Source organism: Schistocerca nitens, chromosome 6, assembly GCF_023898315.1.
Source record: "Schistocerca nitens isolate TAMUIC-IGC-003100 chromosome 6, iqSchNite1.1, whole genome shotgun sequence".
Lineage (NCBI taxonomy): Eukaryota > Metazoa > Arthropoda > Insecta > Orthoptera > Acrididae > Schistocerca > Schistocerca nitens.
In genome coordinates, this window is record NC_064619.1 from 198212564 (window position 1) to 198228606 (window position 16043).

General features: G+C 44.4%; 1 protein-coding gene and 1 non-coding gene across 3 annotated transcripts in view; one reads left to right on the top strand and one right to left on the bottom strand.

Moving 5' to 3' along the window:
- LOC126263132 (aromatic-L-amino-acid decarboxylase) overlaps positions 1–16043 on the bottom strand; it is a 205273-nt gene that overhangs the window by 70970 nt on the left and 118260 nt on the right. For both annotated transcript variants that reach the window (XM_049960155.1, XM_049960156.1), the window contains exon 5: positions 8891–9010. In XM_049960155.1, the coding sequence (XP_049816112.1) occupies positions 8891–9010 (120 nt within the window). The remainder of the gene's footprint in view (positions 1–8890; positions 9011–16043) is intronic.
- On the top strand, positions 257–330 carry Trnas-cga (transfer RNA serine (anticodon CGA)). The gene has a single exon. It is a non-coding gene; the product is annotated as a tRNA-Ser (tRNA).

Below are 16043 nucleotides of genomic sequence, written 5' to 3' on the forward strand. Positions count from 1 at the left end.
TATACAACGGTATAAAATTATTTTAACGAATTGATAGCAGTATCTTCGTAATTCAGAATGAAATTTTCACTCTGCAGCGGAGTGTGCGCTGATATGAAACTTCCTGGCAGATTAAAACTGTGTGCCCGACCGAGACTCGAACTCGGGACCTTTGCCTTTCGCGGGCAAGTGCTCTACCACTGAGCTTCTGTAAAGTTTGGAAGGTAGGAGACGAGATACTGGCAGAAGTAAAACTGTGAGTACCGGGCGTGAGTCGTGCTTCGGTAGCTCAGTGGTAGAGCACTTGCCCTCGAAAGGCAAAGGTCCCGAGTTCGAGTCTCGGTCGGGCACACAGTTTTAATCTGCCAGGAAGTTTCATCTTCGTAATTGGTTAAAATAATTTTCATACCAGTACTGTTGTGATTAATATCAAATTCTCACAGTCTCTCCAATATATTTCGTCGATCAACATCAGCGATGCGACACCAAGACGTGCAGAAGACATTGCAGGCGACAGATAACATTTGGAGCAGATACATCGATAGTTAAATCGAAACAGGCTTCGTTTTGACCGCCATTTTCTTTCTGCTGCATGGCAGAGTTGATTGTAAAATTTAAATGTCGTGCGACTACGGCCTCCACTCGGGTAGACCGTTCGCCAGGTGCAAGTCTTTCGATTTTACGCCACTTCGGCGACTTGCGCGTCGATGGGGATGAAACGATGATGATTAGGACAACACAACACCCAGTCCCTGAGCGGAGAAAATCTCCGACCCAGCATGGAATCGAACCCGGGCCCTTAGGATTGACATTCTGTCATGCTGAGCACTCAGCTACCGGGGGCGGACAGAAGTGATTGTGGTGACGTGTTTCAAATGTCCTTTTCAAGTTTATTGACAGTGGCTAAGGAGGTTCCAAGTAGCCACAGTAATGGAGACAACTGAACATAGCACAGGGAGACAGCTATTTGATATGAACAAAGCAGGTGACTAAAGTACTTTTTTATGTGGACATTAGACCAAGAAAGGAAGCGACTATTCATATTGGTTTATCCTCCTCTTTTTCAGCAGTTTGACCTCAATATGTCAAAAACTGTAAAGAACAACTTTAATATCCATGTGTACTTTCGTGAAACGTTTTTTGTATCGCCGTTGTAGCGTAAGGATGAGTTTTACGTCTCTAAAGATGATGTTTCAGTGAGTAATTTAAGCACATCTACAATATTTTGTGACTGGTAGCAGTCTGTGAAAAACCGTCTCGTACTAATGAAAGCGACTGCAGCCGGTAGAGACCCACGGCTGGTTGTGTCGCAGGACAGGCATTCCGCGACCGCGGCCTTGGTGGGCAGCCCGCTTTCCCTGCCGGTGACGGGAGAACGGTTCTGCACGCCGGTCCCCAGATTCTTATCGGCTACGTCCGGCCTCCCGCAGGTGTTTCAAGAGCATAGCGCTCTGCAGGGCAGTGTCGAAGCCGGCACTCCCTCCTGTCAACGACAAGGATAATGTGCCACGGGCGGGGTCCGAGAAATTTGGAGGTAGTCCATCAGGGCTTGGGCAGGACTGACGAACTGGGCCAAGGAAGTCATTTCGCACATTACTGTCGGCTGATGCTGATTAAAAAACCGGAAAAGGGCAGCTGACATATCATCCATCAAGAAGTATTAAATCGTTGGTTGATGATACAACTTCATCGTGGCTCACTTCACACTTCATGGAAGTGTAATTAAACGACTCTAGATTTAGAGAATTTACACCTTTTCGTCGTTACCTCCCCTCCCCCCTCCATCATCACCATTTGCCCAAATGTGCTATATAAGAACGTTTTCCATCTCTGTCTGACCTGGTGCACTCTCTTGAGTTAATGCCATTCCATTCCTCATCCTTCCAGATCCTGTTCCACGTCAGCGATCCACCATTTTGTGGGCCCACTTCCATATCTCTTGCCTTCCAGTTCTCTCTTAATTTATTTTCTTACCGTACTGTTCTTGTTAGATCTACGCCCTTCATATGTGCTACTGTCTCTGCTGATGACAAATTTCATCATATATTGTCATAGGTCAAAAATATATTTTTAGTGTGTTCTTGGTTTTCGTGGACGAACTGTAGTTTGACATTAGGCTGATTTAAAAGACGGTATTTTCGTATTATATTCTGTACATATTTTATTTAAATCACAAAATAATTTTTGTAAATCGTGATCCCTCAAAAAAAAAAAAAAAAAAATCTGTGTAAGATCATCAGCATATAAGAGTGATTTCGTTTAGTTGTAGCCTATTATTTATGTATAATTCCATTTGTGAACTGCGTCGTCAATGTAAATGTTGAACAGCGTAGGGAATAAACTGTAGCCTTGTCTCCCTCCTTTACTTACTTAAATCGGCTCTGTACGTATGCCTTCTATATCTAAGATTACCGATGTTTCTTTCTGCAGAGTTTCGATGAGTGATATAAGCTTTACAGGGTAGCCTCTGTGCTCCATTATTGCGCATAAATTTTCTCTAACAACGTTATCAAAACCTTTCTCAATATTGAAGACTGTTCCGAAACTATTCGTTCAAATTAATACAGCAGGTACAGGACAGCAAAACGAATACTTTTAGTTATGGGACATATGGTCCTCGATGGAAATTTCTAATGATGGGGACGATTTACACTGAAGGTATCTCAGCATGGTAATTACAGCTGTTGCATCCACAGCATCCGCTCAAGTGCGCGATGATGGGCCTGTACGCACGCAGTATGCCGTACATTGTCGGACCATTGACTGTCGTATCTGTTGGAAGATACCTGGCATGTCTGCAATGGTACCAGCAACCACAACTGTTCTAGCGACGACGATTTCTTCAGTTTCAACAGCGGATTCGTACACCAGCTGCTTCATATGCCCCCAGAGGAAGAATTCCAGACACGTGAGGTCAGGCAACATCGATGACCTCGGCCGATCCAGCAATTCCCGAAGGTGGCTGTCAGACAATTCTTCGTAGCAGAGCTGAAGTGGGCCGGCGCCTCATCATGCTGAAAGTACATCCTGTGTATAACATTCAGAGAATCATCCCATAGCAGTCCTACCGACACATGTTGCACGAGGATGCTGTATCTCAGTCCGTTGAGGTGGAATGTAAGAATGTATGGTCCAATCTATCACCGACAATGCCAGCCCACAGGTTAACACCGAACGCTATTGAGTACGTAATCGAGTACCTCCCACATATTCCCAAATATGGGAATAGCGGAAATCTGAATGTCAGTACACACTCAGAGTCTACGACACCGGCTCAACAGCTTACATCAGCACCATTAACAATATCTTCCTTAACATTTAGAAGTTGACTTCAAGGACCACACGGTCATTATTGAAATATTTTTATGTTATTTCTCTCAGTTCGAAAGAACAGTTTCAGAACAACCTGTATAAAAGCAATGTGTGTGTGTCAAACATTCTGCGCTTTTTAATAAGCTGTCGTTGATCGTTCATTTCAAAATCCGACCTATACCTGCACTACAAACATTCTGATACTGTTTTTAGCCTCGTGTTTAAAATTCTTGCATACAGCTTATATATTGCAACCAAACAATGCTTATCCCGCTGCCATCTTCACCTGTATTTTTCTCTCCTGTCATATATTGATACTATTTTTGTTTCCAGGCGAGAAGACATTTTTGTCACACAGACTCGCGAGGCGAAGAGGCATAATGGTTAAGACGAGACACCTTTTAGACACACGTGGCAAATTTATTTATGATGTCAAAACACTGCACATGTATCAGGGGTAGTTATTAAGGTTTAATCACCACCTCCAAAAAATCAAGCTCCGGCCACAAAACTTCGTGATCGTGTTGGTCGTCCTCTACATATTCGCCCTTCAGTGCGACATTTTTTGCAGCGATGTACGACTCTACGGATACCTTTGTTGTAGAACTCTGCATTTTGGCCATCCGGGAAACTTCTTCACATTGAAAAACACATTGTGATCCTGGAGAGGTCTGACTCGCAATGACTTCTTCATCCGAGGAAAGAAGTCACTGGATATCATGTCAGGAGAACGAAGGATGTAAGGATGAAGGGCAACAGCGGATACCATAATTATAGATTTCCGTGAAGCACTTGACATGATGCCATCCTCTTACGTCTTGAAGGTATAAGCATATAGTATAGATTACCAAATATGTGAGTGGGTCTAAGACTTCAAGTAACAGAGCCCAGTATGTTGTCCTCGACGGCGAGTGTTCAGCAAAGATAAGGATGTCGTTAGGACCGCTGTTATGTTTTATATATACCGGGTGGTTATCATTAAACTTTCCCTATTTAACACGTTATAACACTAAAACTAATAACCGTACGAATACCAAACTCGGTAGCGTTAATGTGAAGGACATGGGGAAGAGAAATAACGCAGATTCAATACAACTGAAATACTTTTAATGTGCTGCTACGGTAAGGCATACCATTACATACCGGTACCATTACTGCCACAAAAGGGCCTCAATATGGCGTCCATCAGTGTCCAGAAGAGTCTGAAAGCACAGGATAAGCATGTCTGTAGGTATCTGGCTACTTCTCTTGATATGCTGCGCTTCAGATCAGCACATTGTTCCCCTGGTAAACTCTGTCATTCAGGTAGACCCACAACCAGAAATCACAGGAAGTGAGGTGACTGTGCCAGCCAAGGATTTGTAAACGACCAGCTGATAATTCGATAAGTTTCCAAATGTGTTTCGGAGAAGCAGCTGAACTTCATGTGCATGTGCGTCGGTGCCCCATCTCGCATGGAAACTGAAGAGTTCAATGTGTCTCTCTCCTGAAGGGCGAGTCAAAAAAGAATGTTCATCATACAGAGGAACTTCATGCACTGTGACTGGAGGTGAAGAGCCCGCCACTCGGCAATTCTGTTTGTTCACCTCACTCGTCAGAGAAAAAGGAGATTCGTCTGTTCATAGGATGGTCCAGGGCCAGCCCTTGTCAACTTCAATCCTTGTAAGAAAGTAGAGAGCGATGTCAACACGTCATTGTGCGTCCTCTGGTGCAAGCTGCTGTAGGATATGGATCTTGCACGGATACCATTTGAGAATGGTTCGAAGCACCTTCCGTACAGTGAACCACGGGATGTTCAACTGTCGCGACACAGCAAGCACACTGCCTGACGATCGGGAAATGCGCGCAGCGTTGTCTGCCATAGCAACAGCGATTTCATCAACCACCTGTGGTCCAACCAGTTGTCGGCTTCTTCCCGGAGCGGCACCCAGTTCCCCAATTGATTCGAACTATTACTTCATGCTACGCACAGCAGGTAGAGAAAGAGGGCACTTCCGTAATCCTTTCAGCCGGCGATATTCTCGAACTGCAGCTGCAGCATTACTATTGTTTTGGTAACAGAGTTTCAACAATAATGCCCTGCTCCTTTTGTCCAAGCTCATATTGACACGTCAACAAGGGTACTGCGACTGGTCAGGTGTGTGAGGCTATGAATCACAATGACTGATCTCTGCACCTGGTGGCCATAGTTTTAACTGGAGGTGGTACTGTGATGCATGGAAATTGTGAACATTAATGCTACCAAGTTTGGTACTATTACGGTAATTAGTTTCCGTGTTATAACGTGTTAAATAGATAAAATTTAATTGTAACCACACGGTAGATAAATGATCTGGCCAATAGGGTGAGCAGCAATCTGTGGCTGTTTGCTCATGATGCTGTGGTGTATGGGAAGGTCTGGTCGTTATGTGACTGGACGAGGGTAATCCCAAAAGTAAGGTCTCCTATTTTTTTGTAAGTACAGAACTCTGTTTATGTGGCAGTTGGTCACACTGTTTATGTGGCAGTTGGTCACACTGTTATGAAGAGTGCTTCACGCGCTATGTGTAAACATGCGCAAGCCGCGCTCACGCTCTCAGTCTTGGCTTGGCAGCCGTTGAGAATGGAGCTCCCATTGGATGTTACTGCAAAGTGCGAATTACGAGCAGTTATTCCGTTTTTGAACGCAAAGGCCATTTCGATGATTGAAATTAATTGACGGAAGTGTATGGTAAGTCGTGCATGGATGTCAAAAATGTTGGTGTAGAGAGTTTGCAGCTGGTAGGACCGAAATTTACGACGAACAAAGGAGCGGGAGACCGTCAATTTATGAGAAAACAGTGTTTAAAGTTGAGCAAAGCGTGCTTGAAAATCGGCGGATCACCCTGGATGATCTCTGCACGTTGGTTCCTGAGGTTTCCCGAAGCACCGCTCACAGGCTTCACAGACTTCAGACTTTTGCCGGAAACATTGAACTACCGGAAAGTGTGTACAAGATGGGTGCCACGCATGCTGACTGAGGACCACGTGCAGCAACGAGTTGATGCTTCCCGCGCATTTCTTCACCGCCTTGCAGCCGAACAGGACAACTTTCTGGATTCAATTGTCACGGGTGACGAAAGCTGGGCATTCCACTTTACACGTGAGACAAAGCAACAATCACGCCAGTGGCGGCGTCTTTCTTCGCCAAAGCCGCGGAAATTCAAACAAACAGTGTCTGCCGGTAAAGTCATGACAACCGTTTTTTGGAATCGGAAAGGAGTATGCCCACTGGAACCACAGTTAACGCTGACAGGTACTGTGAGACTGAAAAAACTCAAACGGGCAATTCAGAACCGGAGAAGAGGAATGTTGAGCAAGGGCTTACACATTCTCCATGAAAGCTCGCCCACACATCGCCCGGCAAACCGTTGCTCTCCTGCAACAGTTTCAGTGGAACATAATCACCCACCCACCCTACAGTCCTGACTTGGCGCCCAGTGACTATCACCTGTTCCCTAGGTTAAAAGAACATTTGGCCGGAAAGCGATTCAGCTCTGACGACGAGGTGAAAGAAGAGGTCCATAACTTTCTGAACAGCATGGTGGCGAGCTGCTATGACATGGGCATACAAAAACTGCCACAGCGTCTACAAAAATGCATCGACAGAAATGATGATTATGTCGAAAAATAGCTAAATGTTCAAGCTGTAAACTGATGTAAACCATTGTAGAAATAAACAGGTCTATGTACTTATAAAAAAATAGACCTTACTTTTGTGATTACCCTCGTAGACGGATACAGGATGACAGACAAAATTTCTAGTTTTGAGGTGAATGTCATCCAGCTCAAAATGTAGAAAAATGTAAGTTAATGGAGAAGGGTAGAAGAAAGAAAGCCATAAGATTCCAGTACAGTATTAATTGTGTGATGCCTGATACAGTCACGTCGATTAAATATGTAGGCGTAATGCTGCAAATCAGTAGGAAATGAAATGAGCATTAAGGTTTGCTATAGGAAAGGAGAATGGTAGACTTCTGTTTTTTTTTGGGAGAATTTTAGGAAGGTGTGGTTTATCTGTAAAGAAGACCGCATATAGGACACTAGTACGACCCACTGTTGAACAGTGTTCGAGATCCGTATCAGATCGGATTAAAGGAAGACGTCAAAGCAGTTCAGAGGCAGGCTGCTAGATTTGCTATCTGTAGGGTTTCAAAAGCACGCAAGTGTTGCTTAGATGCTTCAGGGACTCGGCTGTGTCAGGGGGATCCTTGGACGAAGGTTTACGTTCTTATCGAGGAGCACAGTTGAGAAAATTTAGAGAACCGGCATTTGAAGCTGACTGCAGAACGATTTTGTTCCCGCCAACATACACTGCGTGTAAGGACCACGAATATAAGATAATAGAAATTAGGATTCTTACGGAGGCATATAGACTTTTTTTCCTTGTTTTGTTTGTGAGTGGAAAGGGAAAGAAAATGGGTAGTAGTGGTACAAGGTACCCTCTGCCACGCACCGTACAGGTAGCTTCCGCAGTATGAATGCAGATGGACGGCGGGGGAAGAGAGGGGGGCGGGGAGGAGACGAGGTTTCATAGCTCAAATATGTCACATGTGTGACTATCCTGTGCGGTGGACTGGGCTGCGGTGTTGCGCAGCAAAACCTCCCTCAAGGACAGTTTCTCCCCCCCCCCCCCCCCAAATACTCCGGCTTGACAGGCTGCCGTAACCTCACCAGAAGATTTCGATAATAAGCTCATGCAATGGTTCACTCCTTACGAGCATAATATGACAGCATCACACCAGGGCAGGTCCCAAAAGATACTCAAAATCCCTTGCTGCAATGGTGGTCGCGCGTAGAGTCCATAGGTTTCCATTACTTACTTTGCTTCTATCTTACGCTCATAGTGAAGCAACCAGCACTCTTAGAAAGTGATAAACTGGCTAAAGAAGTCATCTGGATCGGCCTGACAACTGCAACGTTGCCACTGCTGTTTCGGTCCGGCGGGCTTTTTGAATGGATGAGACCAGTCAAGAAACCAAATGGACGGACGGCGACCTTCGCCATATTCCTTACGTCGTGCGAGATGTTGAAAATTAATGCGTGACTGGTGATCACTCTTGTAGGCTGCCGCCTCGATTTGCGACACGCCGACATTCGAGCAGTAGCAGCTCTACTTTTCTTTCGATTATCGCTTCTCAGTCATTCACACGTTTTTGACCACCCTAAAAGCGTCTACCTAACCACTGTCGTAGCTTTTAAGCTGGACTATCAGTAGTCTACTTGTGGTTGTTTGAGCCAGTGCTATAAAGCTGAGTACTTGGGCTTTCTTACGTTTTTCAACTTGTCAATGTGTTTCACTTCATGTTTACAAGCGTGAATGCCATGTGATGTCGCCTTTGTAGAATATATTTTTCCACTGTGAAGATGGTCTATGACCGAAACCGGCTGTGAATAAATAATTCACAACAAGCACTGTGTTCATCTTGCATTTGACAGTTTTTGGCTATTCGTTCACTTCGTCCGTCGTCGACAGCAGTGCCCGCCTGCTTGTCCCACCGGTCTCTGCATTAACGCCAGTGCTTGTTATCATAAACTGTGTTCTACCTATGTAGAGTAGCATAGAATAGAAGTGACGTACCTGTATGACTCCTCCAGCCTTGCCTCCGGAGCAGGCGAGGAACTCTTGCGGCAGGCCCAGCATCTTCCCCAGCCAGTCCATCATAACGACCTCCAGCTCCGTGCATGCGGGGCTAGAGATCTGCAACAGACGTGGTCGGCTCAGTCAGATTTTTCAATACCCGACGCAGATATATTACTACCGTTACATCACTTAGTTCTTACAAGAAAATTACCACATGAGAGAAAACCACTTGGTTTATAAACAATGAATTAGACGATGAACTGTAACTACCTTCCCATTTTATTATGACAATGACCTGTTTTGAATCTAATCTGTATGTTCAAACGATAATCTATATGTGCAAACGAAAAACATCGTCTAATATTTCGGGACACCCACTGAAGATGCCTAAAAAAAAAAAACTTGAAATGCGGTCATCTAATAGGAGTTTTTCTTTTAAAATACTACAATTTGTATACAGCTGCTGCGAAAATGGCCACTACAAGAAACGTATTTTGATTTAATTCTTAACGTTTTACTCATCCACAAAAATAAGAAAGGGAAAGCATTTATACAAGTACAGTGCTTCTTGGCTAATCACCTATGCTTTATACCTCCGAAGATTAAGTGGTGGATGCAGTATGTACTTCAGTTACTACGTACACTGTATCCAATACACTGAGGTGACAAAAATCATAGAGGATACCATCTAATATCGCATAGGACCTCCCTTTGGACGGCGTAGTGCAGTAACGCTATGTGGAACGGACTCAACAAGTCGTTTGAAGTCCTTAGCAGAAATACTGAGCTACGCTACCACTATGGCCGTCCGTAACTGCGAAAGCTTTGCCGGTGCAGAATTTTATACATGAACTGACCTCTAGATTACGTCCCATAAATGTTCGATAGGATTTATGTCTGGCAATCATTCGCTCGATTTGTCCACAACGTTCTTCAAACCATTCGCAAACAATTATGGCCTGATGACGCCCATCCACAAAAATTCCATATTCGTCTGGGAACATTAAATCGATGAGTGGCTGAAAATGGTCTCCAAGTAGCCCAACTTAATCATTTCCAGCCAATGATCGGTTCAGTTGGACCAGAGGTCCGCGTCCATTACGTGTAAACACAGCCCACACCATTATGGAACCTCCATCAGTTTGCGCAGCGCCTTGTTGACCACTTGGGTCCATTGCTACATGGGGTCTGCGCCACACTAATTCTACCACCAGCTCTTACCAACTGAAATCGGGGCTCATCCGACCAGGCCACAATTGGCAGTAGTCCAGGGTCCAACCGACTGGTCACTAGGCCAGGGGATGCGCTGTAGGTGAAGTCACGCTGTTAGCAAAGGCACTCGCGTCGGTCGTCTGTTGCTACAGCCCACTAACTTCAGATTTCGCCGCACTGTCCTAACGGATACGCTCGTCGTACGTCCCATACTGATTTCCGCGATTATTTTACGCAGTGTTGCTTGCCTGTTAGCACTGACAACTCTACGCAAACACTGCTTCTCTCGGTCGTCAAGTGGAGGCCCACTGCCTTGTAAATGCTGGCAGGCAATGCCTGAAAAATTGGTGTTCCCGTCACACTCTTGACCCTGGGGATCTCGGGATATCGAATTCCCAAACTATTTCCGAAATAGAATATTCCACACATTAGCTCCAACTACACACACAAAAAAAGTTTTGCATCACATCTGTTAAGAGAGTTCCGGAGCCTGTACAGAAAATTGAAATAGAGAACAACATAAACATCATTTCCGTCTTTTTTTTTATTGCTCATGAAAACCATACATTTCATGTTGTACCACCATACAGCGAGACCTTCTGAGGTGGTGGCCCAGACTGCTGTACACACCGGTACCTCTAATACCCAGTAGCACCTCCTCTTGCATTGATGCATGCCTGTATTTGTCATGGCATACTATCCACAAGTTCATCAAGGCACTGTTGGTCCAGATTCTCCCACTCCCAAACGGCTATTCGGCGTAGATCCCTCAGAGCGGTTGGTGGGTCACGTCGTCCATAAACAGCCCTTTTCAATCTAATCCAGGCATGTTCGATAGGGTTCATGTCTGAAGAACATGCTTGCCAATCTAGTCGAGCGATGTCTTTATCCTGAAGCAAGTCATTCACAAGATGTGCGCGATGGGGGCGCGAATTGTCGTCCATGAAGACGAATGCCCCGTCAATATCCCGCCGATATGGTTGGACTGTCGGTTGCAAGATGGCATTCACATATTGTACAGCCGTTACGGCGCCTTCAATGACCACCAGCGGCTTATGTCGGCCCCACATAATACCGCCCAAAACAGCAGGGAACCTCCACCTTGCTGCACTCGCTGGACAGTGTGTTTAAGGCGGTCAGCCTGACCGGGTTACCTCCAAACACGTCTCTGACGATTGTCTGGTTGAAGGCATATGCGGCACCCATCGGTGAAGAGAACGTGATGCCAGTCCTGAGCGGCCCATTCAGCATGTTGTTGGGCCCATTTGTACCCCGCTGCATGGGGACATGGTTGCAAAGATGGACGTCGGAGTGAAGTTGCGCATCATGCAGCCTATTGCGCCCAGTTTGAGTCTTAGCACAACGTGCTGTGGCTGCACGAAAAGCATTATTCAATTACAATGAAATGAATACCCCCGGCTGCATACAGGCGCTGATATAAGTCAACGGGGACAATTGAAAATGTGTGCCCCGACCGGGACTCGAAGCCGGGATCTCCTGCTTACTTGGCAGACGCTCTATCCATCTGAGCCACGGAGGACAGAGGAGACTGCGACTGCAGGGACTTCTCTGGCACGCCTCCCCTGAGACCCACATTCGCAACTTATTGTCCCACACTACATTCGTAGTGCCCCTGCCCATTGTACTCATTACTCGCGGCTTTACTGCCGATTCCCGTAAGAGTTCGGGCACTGTTTGTGCATTTGCAAAGAAGAAGATGGTCAAATGGCCGGTGAGCCTGAACTATATATAAAGATGGTATCTGTTCTTTCGGACATGTCCGAAAGAACGGATAACATCTTCATATATATAAAGCATTATTCAACACGGTGGCGTTGCTGTCAAGGTTCCTCCGAGCCATAATCCACAGGTAGCGGTCATCCACTGCAGTAGTAGCCCTTGGGCGTCCTGAGCGAGGCATGTCATCGACGGTTCCTCTCTGTATCTCCTCCATGGCCGAACATCACCACTTTGGTTCTCTCAGAGACGCCTGGACACTTCCCTTGTTGAGAGCCCTTCCTGGCACAAAGTAACAATACGGAAGGGATCGAGCCGCGATATTGATCGTCTAGGCATGGTTGAACTACAGGCAACACGAGCCGTATACCTCCTTCCTGGTGGAATGGCTGGAACTGATCGACTGTCAGACCCTCTCCGTCTAATAGGCACTGCTCATGCATGGTTGTTTACATCTTTGGGCGGGTTTAGTGACATCCTCTGAGCAGTCAGAGGGACTGTGTCTGTGATACAATATCCACTGTCAACGTCTATCGTCAGGAGTTCTGGGAACCGGGCTGATGCAAAAGGTTTTCTTTTTTTCAGAGTCTGTTAATTCCCGTCATTTGTCTTTAATCACGTCGGAAACCTTTTCACACGCATCACCTAAGTACAAATGGCAGCTCCACTAATGCACTGCAGTTTTCTACCTTATGTACGCCATAATACCTCCATCTGTAATTGTGCATATCGCAAACGTATGACCTTTGTCGCCTCTGTGTATAGCTGCTGTTCGTGTCGACGAAGTGGTTGGAACAGCATTTCCTAGGAAAGAATGAGTTTATAATATCTTTCTTAAGCGCTTTCCTAACGCTTCTGGTTTTATGTTTCCTCCCATCTGCAGACGATTCAAGCGTGGAAACTGGGTATCGAAACGAGACCTATATACAATTGCCCAAGTTCCATCCCTGGCTGTTAGATGTATGACCATTCTTCCTGCCCGCAGTCTTTCAATATGCTGTGTTCTATTCTTCCATTCATGCCAAATCTATTTCATTCTTTCCTTATTTCGGAATCCTATATTTGATCTCCAGCGGCAGGCCCAGCATACATTCTTTAACTTTCCTTAAAAATGTCGTTTCAGCTAACTTCTTTGTTCGTTCCTAGTTATTGTCTAGATCTCACTTTCGTATGAGAGCGTAAGTGTTGCCATTCCTTTGCAGAATTTTGTCCGTGTGTTTCCTAGTTTTATTAGCTAACATTCTATATACTGTACCACACATCATACCAAACTTGTTTAACTTCTTGGAGATATCATGTTCATAATTTGCATCGCGTGCCAGTAATAAAGTGAGATACCATTTCAACTGCTTTTCCACTTAGCATTATTTTAGAACGTACTGGCTATTTTCCTTTAGAAGTCATAACTTCTGTTTCATTTTCTGACATTGCCTAGTGATAGCGTGTCTCTAAGTCCAAGAAACGTGTAGCAAATTGTTAATCATTCTCTGTTTATTGTAAAAATTATTTGGTCATCAGAAAAAAGTGCTATATTTAATTTTATCTTTCGAAGAATTAATTTTATTCCTGCTTTAACTTCTTGTTTTCTTTGTCATGCCGTCACTGCATGTATTAGACAATTTATGTGGTCGACTGTACCTTTGTCGTTCTCCTCCGTTAAGTGCTATTTGTCTTATTCTACCTTTGCCCGTATTATTTAAAATTTCGTTATTTAAATACTTACTTTTTATCACTTGGATACAATGTTTAATGTAACCTCGTCTTCCCATTATACTCCACAGCATGTATCTATAAAGTCTGTCGAATGCTTTTTCATAATCTATGGAAATGAAGTCTCAAGTTTCTTGAGAGAGCGTAGGGGAAGGATGCGGGGATGATGATGATGACGCAACAACACCCAGTCGACTCTAGGCAGGTGAAAATCCCTGACCCCGCCGGGAATCGAACCCAGGACTCCGTGCTCGTGCCGCGAGGCAGCGAGCGGCGGACTCATAATCTATAATCTACTCCTTTTCCAATTATCTGCCCATTGTTGTAATATTGTCACGTGTCATCGTCCTCTAAAACCCTTTTGTTTTTCCAGTAAGAGGACGTCAGCTATTCTTTTCAGACTTTTGTTAATCGTTCTTACATATAGTTTATAGCCACTCTTGTCCTCCTGCAATTTTCACAAGTATTTCTAGGTTCTTATTTTATAGAGCGACATCACTTCCACCACTCTCCAAGAGTCTAATATCTTTCATTTCCAACATTCATTTAATAGATTCAACAGCCTGTTTTCTGTATATTTGATACATTAAGCGTTAATGTTATCGGGTCCTGCTGCTTTTTTATTCTTTGTCTGCTTTTATGCTGCTTTTATCTCCATTAATATTGTCTCCTTGCTGTATTTCATGATCTTGTTCTTTGTCCTGGTCTGTTTTCGTTAGTTCAATTACATCATTGCTTTCTACCCATAATCCCTGATAGCGCTTATCTAAGTTAGCTACTTGAAATAGAACTAGCGGCAGCAGGATCGAAATCTGACTTCAACGGTCGGGAGAGCGGCGTGTCAAGCACATGTCCTTCCAGCGCTGCCAACACGGCCATAGGGGCCACACGAATTTTTTCTGTGCCGCGGAGTGTGTGCTGTCATGAGTCAAAGTAGCGCCTCTCTGCTGCACAGTAATAGTCATTCTGGGAACAATGTCTAAGCCAATTCTTCCAGTATCCCTTGTTCTAAGAGGTGTGGAGTTTGGAAGGTAGGAAAGAGGTACGAATGGAAGTACGGCTGTGAGGGCGGTGGAGTTGTGCACGGATAGTTCAGTCGATAAGGGCGCTGCCCGAGAAAGGCAAGGCGCCAGATTCGAGTCCTGGTCTGGCAAACAGTTTTAATCTACCAGAAAGTTTTGTAAGTAGGCTGTTTAGGTTTTTATGTTGGTAACGCCACGTAGCGCTCTGTATGAAAATCACTGACTGTGCTGTGTGCAGTCTGTGGCTGGTTGGCATTGTTGAAATCTTCTCTATTGTATTCTAGTGGTGGGCAGTTGGATGTTAACAGCGCGTAGCGTTGCGCAGTTGGAGGTGAGCCGCCAGCAGTTTGAGAACGGACGATCTGGACGTGTGTCCATCACAAAGAGTAATATTGGATAACATGAACTGATTATATATATATATATATATATATATATATATATATATATATATATATATATATATATATATATGATGACTTTGGAACATTATTAAGGTTAATACATTTTTTGTTCTCTATCAAAATCTCATTTGCTGACTATGCATATCAGTAGTTAGTGCCTTCAGTAGTTAGAATCTTTTATTTAGCTGGCAGTACTGGCGCTCGCTGTATTGCTGTAGTTCGAGTAACGAAGATTTTTGTGAGGTAAGTGATTCACGAAAGGTATAGGTTATTGTCAATCAGGGCCATTCTTTTGTAGGGATTATTGAAAGTCAGATTGCATTGCGCTAAAAATATTGTGTGTCAGTTTAGTGTAGATCAGAATAAGTAAAGAGCGAATTGTCTGAGTACGTTCAGTTCTGCTCAGCTGTTTGAAAATCAAATAATGTAAGAGGTTTATCAGCACAGTCACTCATAAATTTTTCTAAGGGGAAGTTTCAGTTTCATCACTTTAGGGGCTCTCAATCAGAAGGAAGTTCAAGTTCTTTTGACTTCAGCGCTGCAGAAATCAGATTAGTATACAATATCATACGAAACGCGTCATGACGCACACTATGATCTACCTCCGCCTCCGGAAAAGATAAATGTAAGTACGCGATTTGAGTTCTGGTAATTAGTTAACATAGATCTGTCTTAGGCGAATCGTGACAACAAATTGGTTAGTGCTAATGTTCTTGGGGGAATAACTTGCGAATAAATTAGCAAAAGACGTGCAATCAATTGAACTACTCTATAAAGAAATAATTCACGGGTAAACGGGCAGACGTCACGGTCCAACACGCAACCGACTACTTTGCCACCACCAAGTGCGTTGACAAACTTACTATCGCAAGATGGCAACGTGATCGCAGGCCGAAAAATTGTGTCCGTTGGACACTGCCATCCGGCCGTTCACCCGTGAACTACTCGTGTGCAAATATTAAGGACGAAAGTAACTTTCGCGCGATGTCTCATTGCCACGTAAAATTGTTCAATGCAACTTGGACCATCCACAGAAACAACTTTTACAGCATCGTACAGAAGTAA